Below are 17,499 nucleotides of genomic sequence, written 5' to 3'. Positions count from 1 at the left end.
GGGAGATATTGTCATATTGGGAAATGTTGTTATAGGCAAAGCAGCTGTGGTTTTTTTTTTGCAGCACTATGGTTTGAACTCTGGGCCTCATGCTTGCTACTCAGGCACTCTTACCGCTTGAGCCATTCCACTAGCCCAGCTGTGTTCTTATTGATGGGTAAGATCTTATAATCTTGAGTTTATGGTGACATTCAGTACTGCCCGTATGAATTGAGATTTTCTTTGTGCCAGGCCATAGTGACTGGGACTTTTTATGTGTTCATTTCAGTGACCTTTTATTTACTACTTACCAGGCATAAATTCTGCAAATTACATGTATTTCTAATGCTTAGAATAACCTTGCAAAGAGGGCAATGAAGAATACCTAACAGACTTGGTTCAGAGGGTTTTGTTATGTTATCTCATTTAATTCTTAAAAATTCTAGGAGTTGGTAATATTTTTCCCATTTTATAGACTGAGCACACTATGGCACAAGTGAATTGTCCAAAGGTGGTTGTTACAAAGTGAGGAAACCCACTATGCTGCCACTTTCTCTGTCTATTTCTCCCTTTGGCGGTAGTTGTGCTTGCTAGATAAGCACTCTACTGCTTGAACCATTTATGCCATGCTGCCAGACCTGCTTTGTCCCTTGAATGACCTGAATTTTCAAAACTGTTTCTCAATTTTTCCTAGTGTGTTTTTCTATCTATAGTGACTTTTCAAGATTCTAGCTAAGTGTTAAAGAATTTTGGCACGTCTATGCCCTTGTATTAAAGATTCTGAGAAGTCCTAAAAAGGAAGAACTTTCATTTTTGATTAAGCTAGTAGTTCTGAAAGTTATTTGACCCCTGATTCCTTTTGGGGGGAGGAGAGGAGGACAAACATCTTTGTTACCTTGGGGAGATGTCTTTTTGGGAAGTAACTAAGCAGAACAGCAAGGTTTTTATTATTATTATTATTATGGTTAAGAAGAGGGGGTAGTTGGATGCAGTGGTTCATGCCTGTAATCCTAGCTACTCAGAAAGTAGAGATTGGGAGGATCATAGTTTGAGGCCAGCCTGGGCAAAATGTTCCTGAGACTTCATGTGGTGGCACATGCTTGTCATCCCAGCTATGAAGGAAGTATAAGTAAAAGGACCCTGGTCCAGGCCAGCCCAAGTACAAATGCAAGACCCTATTTGAAAAATACCTAAAGCAGAAAGGGCTGAGGGAGTGGCTTAAATGGAATAGTACCTGCCTGGCCAGTGCAAGTCCCTGAGTTCAAACCCCAGTCAGTACTGGGGGGGAAAAAAAAGGTGGTGAGATAGAAGAGATCATTCCTTTTATGTAGGAAAAGTAGAAAATCAAACTAAGATGTTTAAAATTGGCTGGGCACTGGTGGGTCAGGCTTATAGTCCTAGCTACTTAGGAAGGAGGATCATGGTTGGAAGCCAGCCTGGGCAATAGTTCTTGAGACCCTATCTTAAAAATACCCAACACAAAAAAGGGCTGGTGGAGTGGCTCAAGTGATAGAGCACCTGCTTAGCAAGCTGCCCTGAGCTCAAAACCCAGCAGTGAAAAAAAAATTTTTTTGAAATCTCTCTTAGCAGCTAAATAAGGAGAGAACTTGGATTCTTTTATGTGGTCTCTCATGCATTTCCCATCGTGCTTTACTGATCCTCTTGGAGGTTTAAGACTTATTACTGGGTTTGTCTGGTGAAAGTAAGATTTTAATAATGGTGATGAAGCAAAAAGACAATAAGTCATACTGGGAAATAACTGCTACTGGTATTGGATAACCAATGTGCTTAAGGTTATTATAGCATTATCTCTTGTCCCATTTCTTGTGAATTTGAAATAATACTTCATAATGTGATACACGTTATCTAATACCATAGAATGTTAGTGTTCTGTGGTTATGAGCAGGGCTTATGTTTAGCTAGGATAAGTATCAGAGGAGACAATCAGTACCAGATCTGGAAGAAATTTGTGATATTATTCTTTCTGATCTTTTTTATTTGTTTCATTGAAGTAGTTTATTTGTAGATGAACTATATGCATTGACAGAATGAGCCTCATTTTACCAGGAATAGAAGTTTAACTTGACCTTATCTTACCAAAGTAGACTTTTGATACCTGGTTAGGGCTATTGGAATGTCTATAGGGTTCACTTGTCTTAGTTATTCCTTGACCCAACTGTAAACTGTTATTATAACTATATGCTTTTCTCAGCACCAGCTGATATATTTTGTGCCTATTTGTTATTTCATGTTTAAAATATTTCTCACCATGATTTTTCCCAAGTTTAAGAAATCCTGCCTTTTTCTTAATTAACTAAAAACAATAACATTTATATTAGATTGTTGATGCAATAAGTGACCTTTAGGAAACTTAAGGAGATTCCTCTGACTAAAAGCTTGAACATTCTCATTCCTTAGAACATGAATTTAAAAGAGTAACAGAAGGGGTGAACTTGATCAAAGAATATTATATTATAAAAGGAAATACCACAGTGAAACCCCTTTGTATAATTAATATATGCTAATGAAAAGAGAAGGGAAACATGACTCTATGGAAGGTCTTTATGGAACTCTTAGCACCTGGAAGAGGCTGACACACAGGATCTCTCAGTACATATTTGATGAGCTAGTGCATTGATCATGTTCATGTATGTTGTTTTTAAAATTCTTTTCTGTTTTGTGGTAATGGGGATTGAACTCAGGTCCTCCCATTTGCAAGGGAAGTACTCTTACTACTGGAGCCAAACCCCGTTTTAGTTTATTTTTCAGATAGGGTCTCTAGCTAATTTTGCCCAGGATGGCCTCCATCCTAGATACTCCCACCTCTGAAGTAGCTCAGATTACAAGGTGTGCACCACCATGCTCAGACTGTTTTTTTCAGGTAGGGTCTTTCTAACTTTTTTGCCTAGGCTTGTCTCAAACTGCAATCCTATCTTCACCTCTCTGGGATTAGAGACATGAGCTATCATGCCTGACCCCCTGGCTTGTTTTTGACATAGGGTTTTGGTAACTTCTCTTGGGCTGGCCTTGAACCTTGATCTTCCTACCTCTGCCTTTGAGTAGTTGGGATTACAGGAATGTACCACCAGGCCTATGCATATATGTGTTTTGATGGAGTTCTTATATGCCCAGATTCCCCTGTCTTTCTGAAGATTACCATCACTGTCTAATGATCTTTGTCTTCTCCTGTCCCACTCTTAATTCTCAGTATATTCTTAAATGTACATTTGTCTTTTCAAATAAATATGTTGCATTGTTAATTCATTTCCTGTTTTGAGGCTCAGCTTTAAAGAATCAGTTTAGAGGAGTCTGCCTGGATTCCTCCAGGCAAGTGTTTCTAGTAGTAATTACCAATGTTGGTATTTCTTATGATGCTTTTATAAGTGGAGGAAGTTAAACGATGGGAAGATTTGCCATCAAGGAAAGCTAACGGAGGCTAGGGATGTAGCTCAGTGGTTTAGTTTTTGCCTAGCGTGCATGAGGTCCTGGGTTTGATCCCCAGTACCACAGTAAATTAAAATAAAATAAATTAGTTTTTAAAAAAGTTAACAGAAATGTGGTTAGAGCATGAGCAGATGGTTGTGGGTCCACAGTTGACTGCTGGTGTCCCTCATGGGCACTTTTAGCCTCGTGGCCTTTGTTGAGCTCCCACATTTCAGAGGACTTTTTCTTCACAGCTGTTTAGATGAACATTCCTAGACCACCAAAGTGATTTCAGTGTGAGTGAGTCACTTTGGAGCAGTGCCTGGATGTATAGAGGAGCAATGAAATGAAAATATTTCTTCTGAGTGTCATACAGAGTCATTTCTGCTTGTGTTTTTTCTCTCCCCAGAACAAGTGCTAGTTTTTATTTTTAATAGCAATATTTTTCACTTTGGTTTTGCTTATTTTTTTTCCAGATGAGGATACTCTTTCTAAAGTGATTTGTAATTTGTTAATCTTCTTGTAAGGTGGGCTAGAGAGTTCCAAAAGATAACCTTTTGGTCTTGACGTATCAGCCAATTGTATGAAGACCACTTCTAAGACTATTTCATTGGTCTCTCAATCTCTTTCTCTCTCTCTCGTTCTCTCTCTGTCTCCCCTTTCTCTCACACACACCCCTTTAAGGGATGCCATTTTGGTATAAAAATCATAAAAAAATCTTTAGTTCTAGTCAAAGTTAGGGTAGTCATGCTAGTCTTGCTAGCCAGAGAAGCGTGTTTCCAGTTGTATTTGGCCACAGAAGGACTAATGAGTAGATTGAACATAATACCGTGTTTGGTAATCAGGAAGGCTTCTTGAAGCACATGGATGCTTTTTCCCAAACACAGAATAGTGAGCGACAGAGGACAGGGTCCCTAAGGATATTAAAGCTTGGATCTGTTGAGAATAAAGAAGGAGGGTCAGCAAGATAATTAATCATATTTTCCCCCTTTTTTGATAAAATATGTTAAGACTAACCAATTTAGAGAGAAGCATTGTCTTTTTTCAATTGTGACCAAAATAGTGGTAAAAGTTATTATATCTAAAAGGAGGAGCCGAGAAACGGTGTAACCTTGGGGGACCACCTGCTTCGGCGCTCATGCTGATCATCCCGATTAGTGGCTTAATCTGATTATGGTTCTTTGCGTTCCATATGTCATAGTTGTGGCCTTAAACCCAATCCTGATTTCTTAGCTCTGTTGTAATTAATCAGTTCACGTGACCCAGAGGTTTTTCAGGCAGTGGAATTTTTATAAAACAATATGCTTTCATTAACAGGGTAGGTTTCTGGTAGATTTTCAGATTGCTAAAATCAGCATTTCTGAGGGTGGGAGCATTGCCTATATATCAGAATGAGGTAAGATGTTTTTCTACTTCGCCTTTCTCCTCTTTTGTCCCCAGTCTCTACTTACAATGAGAGATGTTACAGAGAGGAGGGATTATTATTATTAATGATTTGATATTACAGAAAAGGCTGAAAGTCACTGGCTTAGATGAAGGAGACACAAGTTCTCACCAGTGAGCTATTTGTTAGTAGTTGGTTGACACAGTGATTTGATGATCCAAGCCAAAAAAATGTATCTTTCTGTATTATTACCTAATTTGTTTCCTCTTTGGGGCCAGGGAGACTTAGCTAGACTTAATCCTTTGATTCTATACACTGGCAGGCAGTTCATTTTATGAATTTTTATTCCTGTTGAATTATACAGATTACATTCCCACTTGGCTGCTTGGTCACTCCATCTCCCTAACCTTCTGAAACCCACCCATTTCTTTGTTCTTTTACAGTGTCTTCTTCCTGTTATTACTAAATTCTGAATAACAACTCAGCAGTTTAAGAGTAGAGCTGGGTAGACTCATTATCCACAGTAAGTGTTGGTGGTAATTAGGAAGTTGCATTCAGATATATCTGGAGCGTTAACTCCCTAAAGTAATAACAACAGACTAGGAGAAAGCTGTAGTCCAGGGAGGAAGGAAGCAGACTGCCTTGAGTTAAACTTAATGTTGATGATTACTTGCTAGGTAGTGGTATTCTTCTTTCCACATCCTCCTACCAATATTGAAGGAGAGTCAAGGGGAAGTTGTTGGGAGTCCTTTCTGAGTTCTGAAAAGAGGACTAATAGATGGTTTGGTGCTTGTCTGTTAACCTGTACTTGGTTAAGTATATGTGAAAGAACTCTGAAAATTATGTATTCTTACAAAGGTAACATTTTGTTATCAGGCCTTAAAACTACCCCAGAAAGTAGGTATCATGCTTTAATTTTGAGGGTGGCGAGAGTTGTGTGACTTGTTCATTCAAGGTCTTGCAGTCGAGTAGCTCCCTGAGGATCAAGTCCAGGTCTTCTTACTCCAGGGCAAGGCCTGGTGCTCTCTACTCAACTGTGCCCTGTGGAAATAGTCTGCTAGACTAAGTGAACCTACTTGTGGTTCCCAATGTGGGTGTATTAATTTAAACCACAAAACTATAATTGGGAGATACTCAAAAGATGAAGGTGCCAGTGATTTTTTTTAAAAGAGTTTTGCCCTAGCTCCAAATTAAAACTTCCTGGTTCTTTTCTTTCGTAGTCCTGCTCCTGATAGATTTCTAGATGTGTCATCTCTGTCCTTGGTCTCTCCACATCCTGTAGAAAAACATCCTTTAGAAGTCTCTTTTCCATTCTGATCATCATCTCACATACTCAGCAGAGTGTGTGCACTTGACCCAGGGTGTCTAGGTTCAAATACTACTTTCACAACTTGACCTCAGAGTTTTCTCATCTGTAATGGAGATGGCAATACACCTGTACCCCAAAGGATTGTTGAGAGTTTTCATTAATACATGTTAAGTGACCAAAGATGTTAGTGGGTATTTATACAGCTAGTGTCAAGCTGAATAACATGAAGAAAGACTCTAAAGAATAATATTTATTTGAGAATAAGCAGGGAGCATTGCAGTGTGGAACATGCATGCCATGGAATCCATGGGCACATCCACAGGGTATGGGGGAAAGGTGAAGGGGGGAGGATTACGTAAGTTATTTTGAAACAATAATCCTTGGCACAGGATTAATAAGGCTATTCAAGGATCAGTAAAAGAAGTGCTATCAGTCCAAGGTTGAATGGCTAGCTATATCTATCAGACATTCTAAACCTTCATATGTAAATAAATGTAAATGAAATCTTACACTTTCTGTGTAAGATTTCAGTGGTCTTGGCTCAAGGTTGTGGGTCTAGCAGAGCATTTTGTGACAGTTCTTCCTATGAGGCATAAGTGCATGGGATCCCCTGCTTCTTAACCTGCATGCTTTATGTCTTGACACAAGAAATTCCATTTTGATTCTGGCAGCTTTCACCCCAGGGATATTTACATGCAAAATTCTGGCATTTATATTTTTCTGAAATGATTGCTGATAATCTGAAAAATGTTTGTGAGGATAATGTCCACTGAAGTGACTAATGAAATGATATTGTACGAGTTCACAGATCATTAGCATTCTAGAATCATCTCCCTTTTCTCTGCTTCCCTTCCTATTCCCCTTGTCTTCTTCTGTGTTTAGAAAATTTGTGCTTTTTCTGACTTTTTCTTATGTGTGCTGCAGTTGCAGTCTGTGCATTGCGTGAGTATTCCACTTGGCACATCATTGCTTTGTGATGCACTCACGTCTAGTTGGATCCCGGGATGCTGGGAGTGTGCTGTGGGGTTGATTTGCTCTCTGCCTCATACCCAGTTAGGCTTTGCCTCTGTTTTTCATCCACACAACCCCTCACCTGTCCCTACCCTGCCTCTCTCTGGGCCTCTCATTTTCTTCTCTGACCTTCTCGTTATTTTCCTTCTTGCTCTTCACATGTACAGTCACAGATACATGCCAAGGGGCAGAAAAACAAGGTAGAGTTCACAATGCCCTTCATCAGTGAGCAGAAGCTGGTGAGGGTGAAGTGCTGCTTTCACTGCTCTTGGCAGAATAACAGGCACCCAGCTTTTACTTAGTAGCAGTGGCTTCTGTGTCCTCTAGCTATGTTCTTTTCCTTTTCAAGAATTGCGTACATCATCTTTGATAAACTTCCCCCGTTTCCCCCCACCCCCCGCACTTTCTGTATTGGTCTTATCTTGTAGCTTTCCTACACTTTGTTTTTTTATGTTTTGTGAAGCTAGGGCCTGGTATACACGCTAAGTACGCACTCTACCACTGACCTGTACCCCCCAGTCCCTCACCGAAACTTATTTCTGCCCTGCCTTTATTATCTCCAGCTCTTTTAAAAATAATTTCCAAGAGGCATTGGAAATTATTGCTTCTCTCAATCATTTGTGTGACCTTGAACAAGATTACTTAACATCTCTGGATTTGTTTGCTTTTCTGCAAAATGAATAATAGCTCTCTTGCTTCCTTTGAATGGTTATTGCAAGACTCAAATGAGATAATGGGCCATGTAGACATGTAGACATATAGAAGAATGAATAAAAAGGATTACTCCTATCATCTGCCATCTCATTCCTTAAGTATGAGCTGTATTTAGGAAATCTGTACTTTTTCCCAGATCCTTCTTATGTGCAGTGGAGTTGCAAACCTCCAATTGTTGGGTGTTCTCTAGTTGCTAATTTGTGTTCAGTCAATTGCTGGCTCTTCTCTTAACCATTCTCTTTGGGGCCCTCACTTTCTAGCCTAACTTAGCCTTTTCCTCTCATGTTCCTACCATGTATCGTGCTAAATAAATGGCTTATCTTTGTTTGGTGACCATATGGTTTACACATTGTTTGTGGAAATAATATGTTCTTTAAAAACATATGAGGTATTTTTTTGTGGTCGTAGAGCTGTAGAAAGCAAGGATCCCCTTCCTTTTTGTATTTCTTCCTAGTTTCCCCGATAAAGCATGACACAGATTAAATGCTCAGCAGATGCTGTTGCATAGACATGTAAGTGTGCAAGTTTTATAAATGAATTTCTTGTAAGTTTGATCTTTTTAATTGATTGGTTTCAATTTAGTTTGGATAGAAAAACTCAGGTGCCACGTTTATAAGCATCTGGTACTAATGTGTATTGTGTAGTCTATTTATAAAAATTTCTCAGAGGACATTACAGTTAGAATTAATTATTATCAGCCACTGATCTCATCATACTTATGTGGAATAGAAGGCTTTATATTATTTAGATTTTCCTTCTGCTCCCAGAGTGACTAAAGTCTGAATGTTTTAATCACCACAAACTTAATTTTGAATGTAAGTGGTAATATTTCCTTGGTATAGTTATAAAATCATTCTTGATGTCTGAGGTATTGTGTCTTCATTAAATAAGCAATTAAGGTACTATCTCTTTGTCCTCTGAATGAGGTCAGATTAATTATAATTTTCTGATCATAGAAAATTTAGCACTCCATGTTTTATTGAACTCTTGAGACCCCTTGGAAAGAAAGATTAATACTTGGATTTTTGTTGAATGAGTTACAGTTCACCTGCAAATATTTGGTTAGACTTTTGATTTTAGAAATTGTATTTCTTAAAAATGTTTACCCCCTTCTTAATGCTTTCCAGGAACCAACTTCTGATATGCCAGTACCTCAGGTAAAGGTTTAGCTGCAACCAGTTTAGAGAATGCTTTAGTTACTATTGCTTAATTGTAGCAGTAGATTGTTACTGTAGATTAGAAATTTTGCTGTGTATCTACTTTGTAGTATTAGAAAATCCTTGTAGCTACCAAATGTTCTAAACCTTCATATGTAAATAAACTATTATATTTCTAGTACCTTTGTGTATATGAATAGCCTGTAGAACTAATGTGCTCTACTTGTTAAGACTTGGGGCTTAAACTGAACTGTCCAAGATTGACTAGAAGGATGAGCAAAGTAAAGAAGGAGGTAAGGCAGACATGGAATTAGGAAGGGAGCCAGGCAGTTAGTAGAGCTACAAGTATCTACAAAGACTGCAATGGATAGGACAATAGATTTTGACTAGAGTAGTCTGACTCTGCTTGGGAAGATCTCAGTTTTAACTAAGGTGGTAGCTCTAAGAGGGAAAAACCTGCCACAGTGAGGAAGGAAGGAAGGTATACTGGCCAGACAGCCATGTCTGCTTGCCTAGAGCTGGCACTTTAGCCAGAGGGACTAATAACTGGATAAGACAGAAGATAACAGGTCAGGAGGAAACCCTGTGGAAAAGGGGGCGTTGGTTGGGGGGAATACCTGGTCAGTGACAACTGATCAGGGAGTCATTGGCAATAAGGAGAGGGGGTGCAGAGAGCTATACATCATAAACTTAAATGTTGCCAGGTGTTTGTCCTGCCAAGTGAGGTAGAATGTTAACAGTATTTTAGACATAAATGATTTGAACCTCAGATGAGGTTCATATGAGTAATGATCAAATCTTTTAGAATAGAGAGCAGTTTACAAAGTACTCTGATGGAAGCCTGTGTAATATTAAACAAACACTGTAAGTAGGCTAAAATGTGGCACCGTGCCCTTTAAAGGGATGAGCTTTGCCTTTTAATGTTCATAATCTTGATTTACAAAACCGATAAAAACTTACTTTTTTGTGCAAAATATTTATCAGCCATTCCAAGAAGGATCTAAATTATAAATAAATATGTTTTTTGATCTCAGTAATTTGGAAGATTTTGATTAAAATTAAAACATCAAAAATTTGCATTGTAGGTATGGTTGGAAACTGTAAATGTCATTTAAAGGTTTCAGACTAGCACGGGGGCTTCATGAAGCCCAGTGTTTAGCATTGACCTTCCTGTTCTGTTCCTGTAGGACTAATTGTCCAGTGTATAACAATCTGAAAGCAAGCTAGCTGGATTCTGCTGACCTCATTATTCACATATTTTTAGGTTTCATCTTTTTGCACATGTTTACAGCTTGAAAAAAAAATGAGGTTTGTGTTAGTCAAATTTTCATTGCTGTGATAAAATATCTGAGAAAAAAACAGCTCAAAGGAGGAAAGGTTTATTTTGGCTCATGATTTCAGAGGATTCAGTCCATGGTCAACTGGCTCCATTGCTTTCAAGTGTATGGCAAAGTATAAACATGGCAGAAGGGCATGGTAGAGGAAAGCTGCTCACCTTGTAGCAGCTAGAAAGCAGAAAGAGTATAATGGTCCAGGGACAAGTTATAGCCTTCAAAGTCACGCTTCCAGTGGCCTACTTCCTCCAACTAGAGTCCACCTTCAGCTCTGAACTCATCGATGGACTAACCCATTGAGGAGGTTAGCACCCTCATGATCCAATCAGCTCTCATTGGCACCCCAGCTGTGACCGCCTTCAACACATGAACCTTTTGGAGGATACTTCATATCCAAGTCCTAACAGGCTTTATAGTAATAATCCAGTATCTTATGTCTAAATTTTCATTTCCATAATGTAGGCAGAGTGTCAAATGTTAGCACTGATTTTTATAATGTACAAATCAGACCAACTATTCTTTTGGTAGATTTATGTTGATGATCTATCAAAATTGTTTCATACATGTCTTAAACGACTGGCCTTGTTTTCCATACTAAGAGGAACAGAATAATTTAAAAATGTTTTGCTCAGCCAGTTGAGTATTTTACCTCTTGATATGTTTATTTTCATAACTAAAATTGGATTACCCTCACAAAGGTAGAACAAAGTGAGTCAGTACTTTCCTAATGTTAGCTGGCAGGTATGTACCTCAAGAGTAATGTCTAGAGACTTAACTGCTAAGTTAAGTCAGTAAGGTAAATCTTGAGGTCATTAAGATGGAATTATGTTTCACAGATCTAAGTGGAAATAATTGATGTGATTGTTACTCATTTAGATCACAGAAGCTATGCTTTTCCCTAAAAACATTCCTAAGCATCTATTTTTTTTATTTCATAGTACTTCTAGTACACACTCAAATACATTTACATAAATAACTGTCTTAAACCACGTGTCCCTACCATTTATTAATAAGTTAAACATCAGATAAAACAAATTTATGTTTTATCAGATTCAAGGGACAATTTGAGATTACTGTGTATGCTTTATTATGCTGCTTTTTTTTTTAATAGGCAGGGGATTTTAGGGCTATAAAACATATTTGGATTCTGTCCAAAATAAAAAAATATTTTTTTAAAGCCAAAGCCCCATCTGCTGTTTTCATTAAAATCTCAAGAATCGTTCATATTACCAGGAGTAGTTCTTTGAATATGGTCTGAGTTTAATCAAGCAATGATATGTGATTTTCAAGGTCATTTTTGTTAGGACAGAAGAAAAACTAGGAAGATTAATTTTTCTAAAACTCTGATAAAATTTTAAACTGAATAATGGTTTGAGTAGATTTTACTACAAATCTTCAACTATTAAAAATTTGCATCATTCATTCTTAAGAATTAGATTTTAAACATTGAAACTAATATAAATCTATTTGTCTTTTTGAAAAAGCAGATTTTTAAATTCATTTTGGTGGGAAGAGAAGAGTGGATTCACTTTCCTTATCCTTGTGTAAAAGTTTACCTTTCCTTGATATTTAAGAGGTTAATAGGGAGATGAGTGCAATGAGCATGATGGACTAGACTATAAGATAACAGTCTGAAGCTGAAAATAATTAATAAAATAGGTGCATGAATGATTAATAACTGACTATATAATAGTACCTAATTATAAAAGCAATGTTTAAAAAGTTGATTTACTAGCTACATGGGAGGCAGAGATCAGGTGGAGCACTGTTCAAGGCCATCCCAGGCAAAAAAAATTTGGGAGACAAAATCTTAAATCAGCTACTGGGTGTGGTGGCAAGCACCTGTCATCTTGGCTGTGCAGGAGCACAGATAGGATTGTGGTCTAGGTCAGCCCAGGCAGAAACTTGAGACCCTATTTGAGAAATAAGGAAAGCAAAAAGGACTGGGGGTATGCCTAAAGTGGTAGAGCAAGGCCCTGAGTTCAAACCCCTGTTCCCTGTACCTCCAAAAAAATATTATTTTATTGATTTAAGTAGGACTCCAAATCATAGTTCTGAAGCTTGGGTTAGCTCTGCATTATCAGGGTAAAGCTCCCTACACTTACACAGGATCTGTCATCTGGCCTCTCTCTGCCTTTTTTTTTTTTTTGGTGGGACTGAGGTTTGAACTCAGTGCTTCATACTTGCAAAGCAGACACCTACCACTTGAGCCAGTTCATTTTGCCCTGGTTATTTTGGAAATGGGATCTTGCCAGTTCTTTGCCCAGGCTGGCCTCAAACTTTGGACCTCTTGATCTCAGTTTCCCAAGCACCTAGGATTACAGGCATGAGCCACTGGTGCCCAGCTCAACCTAGCAACTCCTGAAGAGTTTCCAAACACACTATGTGCCTGGAGCTTGCCTTTCTTTGTCTTGTTGACTGCTTTGCAAGGCCACAGGGCCAGACTCTTTCTAATGCTCTTAATTCCTCCTCCAGGCAGTTGGGTGCCTTTCCTCGCTCTTCTCCTAACACACATCTTTTTATGTTTTTGTTTTTGTGGTTACATTTTCTCATCACACTGAAATTCTTTCGTGCTTGAACTAGAACTGTGATTTATTTATCTTTGTACTCCCAGGATGTGGTGTATGGTAGTTATACAGGAAAGAACCAGCAAAGCCCAGGTCCTGCTTTACTGTTTGAGCAGAAAGCCCCGCAGTCCTTCCTGTGCACCAGTGATGAGCCAAGGATGCTCATGCAGGGCAGTATATACTCTGTAGATTTAAAACCCATCAGGATTGCTTATTTCCATCTTTGAAGCAAAATTAAACCACTAGTCCAAGCCAGTGATGACTTCCCTGACCCCTGGGACTAGCTCTACAGATTGGGCATCTTTCCTGATCTTTTTATGAGTGAAGCCATCAATTGTTTGTATATGTTGGTGGCTCCCACAGTTAAAAAAGCAATTGGAATTGATTTTTTTAATGAATAGATTTGTTCTTTGTTAAATTCACACTTGATAGGTGAAACACTGTTTTATGTTATCTTATAAGAATTTGGTAAACCCCAACCAGGAATATACAAGCCAAAAAGCTGATGGCCGGGAAAGGCTTCATGAAGGTTGTGATCCACCAAAATGTAATTTCACTTTAGGAATCTGATACTGTGAAGGCAGCCTTTTTATCTCCATTAATATGAAAGCATGATGATTTTATTTTCTTTTATAAATGTTCGTATATGCATTCCAATTGCTTCAGTTCACAAAAGTCTTTACTTGCCAATTTCTATAAAATCTGTCTTCTGTGTCACATACTTGTCACTTATTATACGTTGTTTTGCTTTGTCATTTAATCCACTGGGTGATATGTTCAGGAAAATCAGGATCCACGTTTTAATCTTCTTGTGTTTCCTGTTTAATTGCCTACCCAATTGCGAAGTGCCTGGTAAATCTAGTCCACAAGGACTTTGTGGACCTTTTGTAGCTCTCATCAGTTCCCGTCTCAGCCCCTTGGCCTTCCCTCGGCCTGCATAACAAGCAGATCCCTAGTTTACTGAGCTCTTATTCCTCCCCCAACTTCCCTTTTGCCACTCTCTCTAGTTCTAGAGTCCAGTCTATGCAGTTGGTTTAAGAGTTGCCTCTTTTCAAATCCTCCAGAGGATGCCAAGCTTTACCGCTCTCTGTATTGAAGCAGAGAGGTAAAAAATTCCAGAAGACCTGTTTCATGTGTTTTGCAAGAAAGTTAAGCATGTACCCCTTTATACTGAATTTTTCAAGCTGAATGAAAGCTGATAAGATATTTTCCAGGTTAGATTCCCTAATTACCTTTTCCACCCTGCCCCCTTACTCTCTGGTAGGCTTTCTGTTAACTAGATCACAAAGTTGCCAGTGTTGATTAGTTATTTGGAATCAAGAGAAATTAACCTTAGCTTGAGTCAACCAGCATTTCTTGAAAAACTATTATATACAAAACCCATGTGTATTTTGGAAAATTCAAAAGTAAACAAGGTATAAAAGCTTGCACTGTGGAAAAGGGAGAGCTTAGCATATCCCCAATTAATTGTAGTATTTGTCAAAGAAAGATAGGTTTGAGTTGGAGTATCAGGGAAGCTTCAAGAATTTGGGTTGTGGTCCTGAAGGAGGAAGGCAGAAAGAGAACAGTGGTTACAGCTTTATTCATTTATTTTGTAATTTTTGTGGTAGTAAAAAATTTCTTTTAAGGATCTTTTTTTAATTTATGAAAAGGAATGTTAGAAGAACACCAGATAATTACTACACTTTTATTTATTAGGTAATTGATACATTGTTTATTCTTGTATCAGCCCTTTAAATTAGCATAATATGTTAAGTAGTAAATATGTTTAATAGAAAGTGAAATAATAATAATAATAAAAGATGGTTAGCTTCTATAAACTATACAATATTCCTCATGTTATTTTAATATATGTTTTATTTATTCATTGCTTTTAGGCAGCTTGGATTTTAAAGGCACGAGCACTAACTGAAATGGTATACGTAGATGAACTTGATATAGATCAGGAAGGAATTGCAGAGATGATTCTGGATGAAAATGCAATTGCCCAAGTTCCACGTAAGTATGGCTCTTCAACTGAGCTAATGGAATGCTGTCAGCTGTCAGGAGGAGGAAGGCTATGTGGAGGAGAAACATAGGTACATGGATATACTTCATAGAAGCATAAGCAAATAGTAGATACATGAAGCATTTTATATTTATGTTTACATTCATATGTATGAAAAAATGACCTGATCTGGTAATTTGTTAGTTGCTATAGTTCTCAATTATTTGTATGTTTTGGAAGTTAATAATTTTTTGAAGCTTCAAATGGAAGTCAAGAAAAAAAATACATGTTCTTCATGTTAAAAATGTCTTTCTACTCTGGTTTATCTTCAGAGCTTATAAATTTTTACCCTTTACTAAAAATGCCCTTTATCCCTATTATTTTGTTCTTTTATAGCTAAAATATCTATAAGTTATCTTCTATAGTTGGCAAATTATCTTTTATTGGGAGAAGTTTGTATGAAAAATAATTTGTGAGTATAGAACCATCGTTTTAAACTTTGGAACCTGCTGGTGTTGACTTTGAATCCAAGCTCTGCTAATGGGTTGACCTGTGTACGTACTTCTGTCAACCTTTGTTAAATGGGTTAGCACTTATTCCCCACCTTTGAACTTACTGTGAAGACAAAATGTGATAGCATAAGTAACATGATAAGTACTCATTGAGTATTAGTCTCAAACACATTTCCATAAAATATATTTCTTGCTATTAATGTCTTCTTCACTAGGCCAGCACAATTCTGAAAGTTAGATTTAGCTGGCAGTTTTTACAAATTAATATATAATATATCAGTTGAATTTGCCATCTCATCCCATAGGCCCTGGAACGTCTTTGAAACTCCCCGGAACCAATCAGACGGGAGGGCCTAGTCAGGCTGTCAGGTGTGTACCTGTTTCACACCTCTGCCACTAGACGTTGAGCAAACCTAGGAGGTTAGCTCGTGTCCTAACAATGTTCAGTCTTCACAGGCCAGTCTCGCAGTCTGGGAGACCCATCACAGGCTTCATTAGGTCCAGCACACAGGGTGGCAGGCCGGGCACCATGGAACAGGCCATCAAAACGCCCAGAACTGCCTACACAGCACGCCCTGTCACCAGCTCAACAGGAAGATTCATCAGGATGGGGACGGTGAGTTCTGTTAGCTTCCTTATATCCTTGTATTACCCAAGTAACTTCATAGTACATCACTTTCCACTACTGTCCCGGTTGAAAATTATATGGGATTTTTTTTTTTGGCAGTACTGGAATTTGAACTCACAGCTCATTCTTGCTAGGCAGGCATTCTGCCATTTAGTTATTTTTAAGATAGGATCGTACATTTTTGCTGGGGCCTGCCTAGACCGTCATCTACCTACTTATGCCTCCCATGTAGTTGGGATTACAGGAGCATTCTACCACATACCCGGCTTTTTTGTTGAGATGGGGGTCTTGCTAACATTTTTTTCCTGGATTGGCCTTGAACTGTGAACCTTCCAATTTCTACCTCCCAAACAGTTGGAATTACACAGGTGTGAGCCACTGTGCCTGGCTATATGAAAATTTTTGAAAGTGATTCCTTTAGTTTATTTTGCCTTTATAGTCTTCATGCACATTAAATTGAAGTTAAGGTTCAAGAGAAAGTTTTAGATTTCTTGTTCTATCACTTTTTCCCTTATAGGCATCCATGCTTACAAGTCCTGATGGACCATTTATAAATTTATCCAGACTGAATTTAACAAAATATTCTCAGCAACCTAAGTTGGCAAAGGTATGTACTTAAATGACTTTGAGTTATGAAGTAATGATAGAAGTATGATGATAGTGACCTTGTAGGAAATGGGTACAAATTGGTGAAGAAAAGGCCATGCTTTGATTGAAATGGAAGTGACCAGTTCCTGTGATATGTAAAAATTCCCTTGGTCTTAAATTAAGTAAAGTCAATCAGAAATAAAGTGCATATACCACTATTACGAGAATTCTTTTTCCCTGATAAAGAACAAATAAAGCAGGTGTCATCTTTGTAGAAGGAAGTAGAGGAGATCATCTTGTGTGTGTATTTTTCAACTTGAACTATTCTCAGAAAAATAATTTTCTATCCTTGGATGATTTTTGGACCGTCAAAAGGATGATAAAAATGTATATGTTTTACTAGCAATTAATGAGGCATCTCAATAAGGATTACTCAAGTCAGACAGTGGCAAAAGTACATTAGCAATTACAATTACTCAAAGTATAATCCTTTAAATTAAAGGAAAAATTAGAGGCAGAGGGAGAAAAAGTGTAAGACAAAAAAAAAGAGAAAGAAAGAAAATGAGAAAGAGAAAGAAAAAGGAAGGTGTTACAGTGTCAACACCAGTTGTATTCTTAGCTTATTTTTTTTCTTTATTACAGAACAAATGGTAGGATTGTTATAGACATTTTGTTTTGTTTTGAGATTGGGTCTCCAATATGTAGCCTTTGTATGTACATATGTAGCCAGGCTGGCCTTAAACTCAGGATCCAGTGCCTCAGCCTCCCAAGGGCTGGGATTATAGGCCTGAGTCACCATGCTTGGCTAGTTTTTTGTTTGTTTGTTTCTTAAGAAAGGTGTCTTGATTTCTTTTTTCTTTTATTGATTACCTTCAAGTATTTTCTTGGAGTTAATAACCCTGGGTA

At 37.9% G+C, this 17,499-nt stretch overlaps 1 protein-coding gene across 3 annotated transcripts in view; it reads left to right on the top strand.

The window, feature by feature from the left end:
• The window catches only part of Ttc8 (tetratricopeptide repeat domain 8), a 53,712-nt gene that overhangs the window by 1,945 nt on the left and 34,268 nt on the right, over positions 1-17,499 (top strand). The window contains exons 2-6 of one of the 3 annotated variants that reach the window (XM_074067356.1): positions 8,948-8,977; positions 14,756-14,876; positions 15,683-15,746; positions 15,834-15,993; positions 16,523-16,612. In XM_074067356.1, coding sequence (XP_073923457.1) covers positions 8,948-8,977; positions 14,756-14,876; positions 15,683-15,746; positions 15,834-15,993; positions 16,523-16,612 — 465 coding nt within the window. Of the gene's footprint in view, positions 1-64; positions 158-8,947; positions 8,978-14,755; positions 14,877-15,682; positions 15,747-15,833; positions 15,994-16,522; positions 16,613-17,499 lie in introns of all 3 variants that reach the window. The other 2 variants (XM_074067357.1, XM_020155121.2) reach the window with 2 other exon arrangements.

The sequence above is a fragment of the Castor canadensis genome, chromosome 3, assembly GCF_047511655.1.
Source record: "Castor canadensis chromosome 3, mCasCan1.hap1v2, whole genome shotgun sequence".
NCBI classification, from domain to species: Eukaryota; Metazoa; Chordata; class Mammalia; order Rodentia; family Castoridae; genus Castor; species Castor canadensis.
This window is presented reverse-complemented; position numbering and strand designations above follow the sequence as displayed.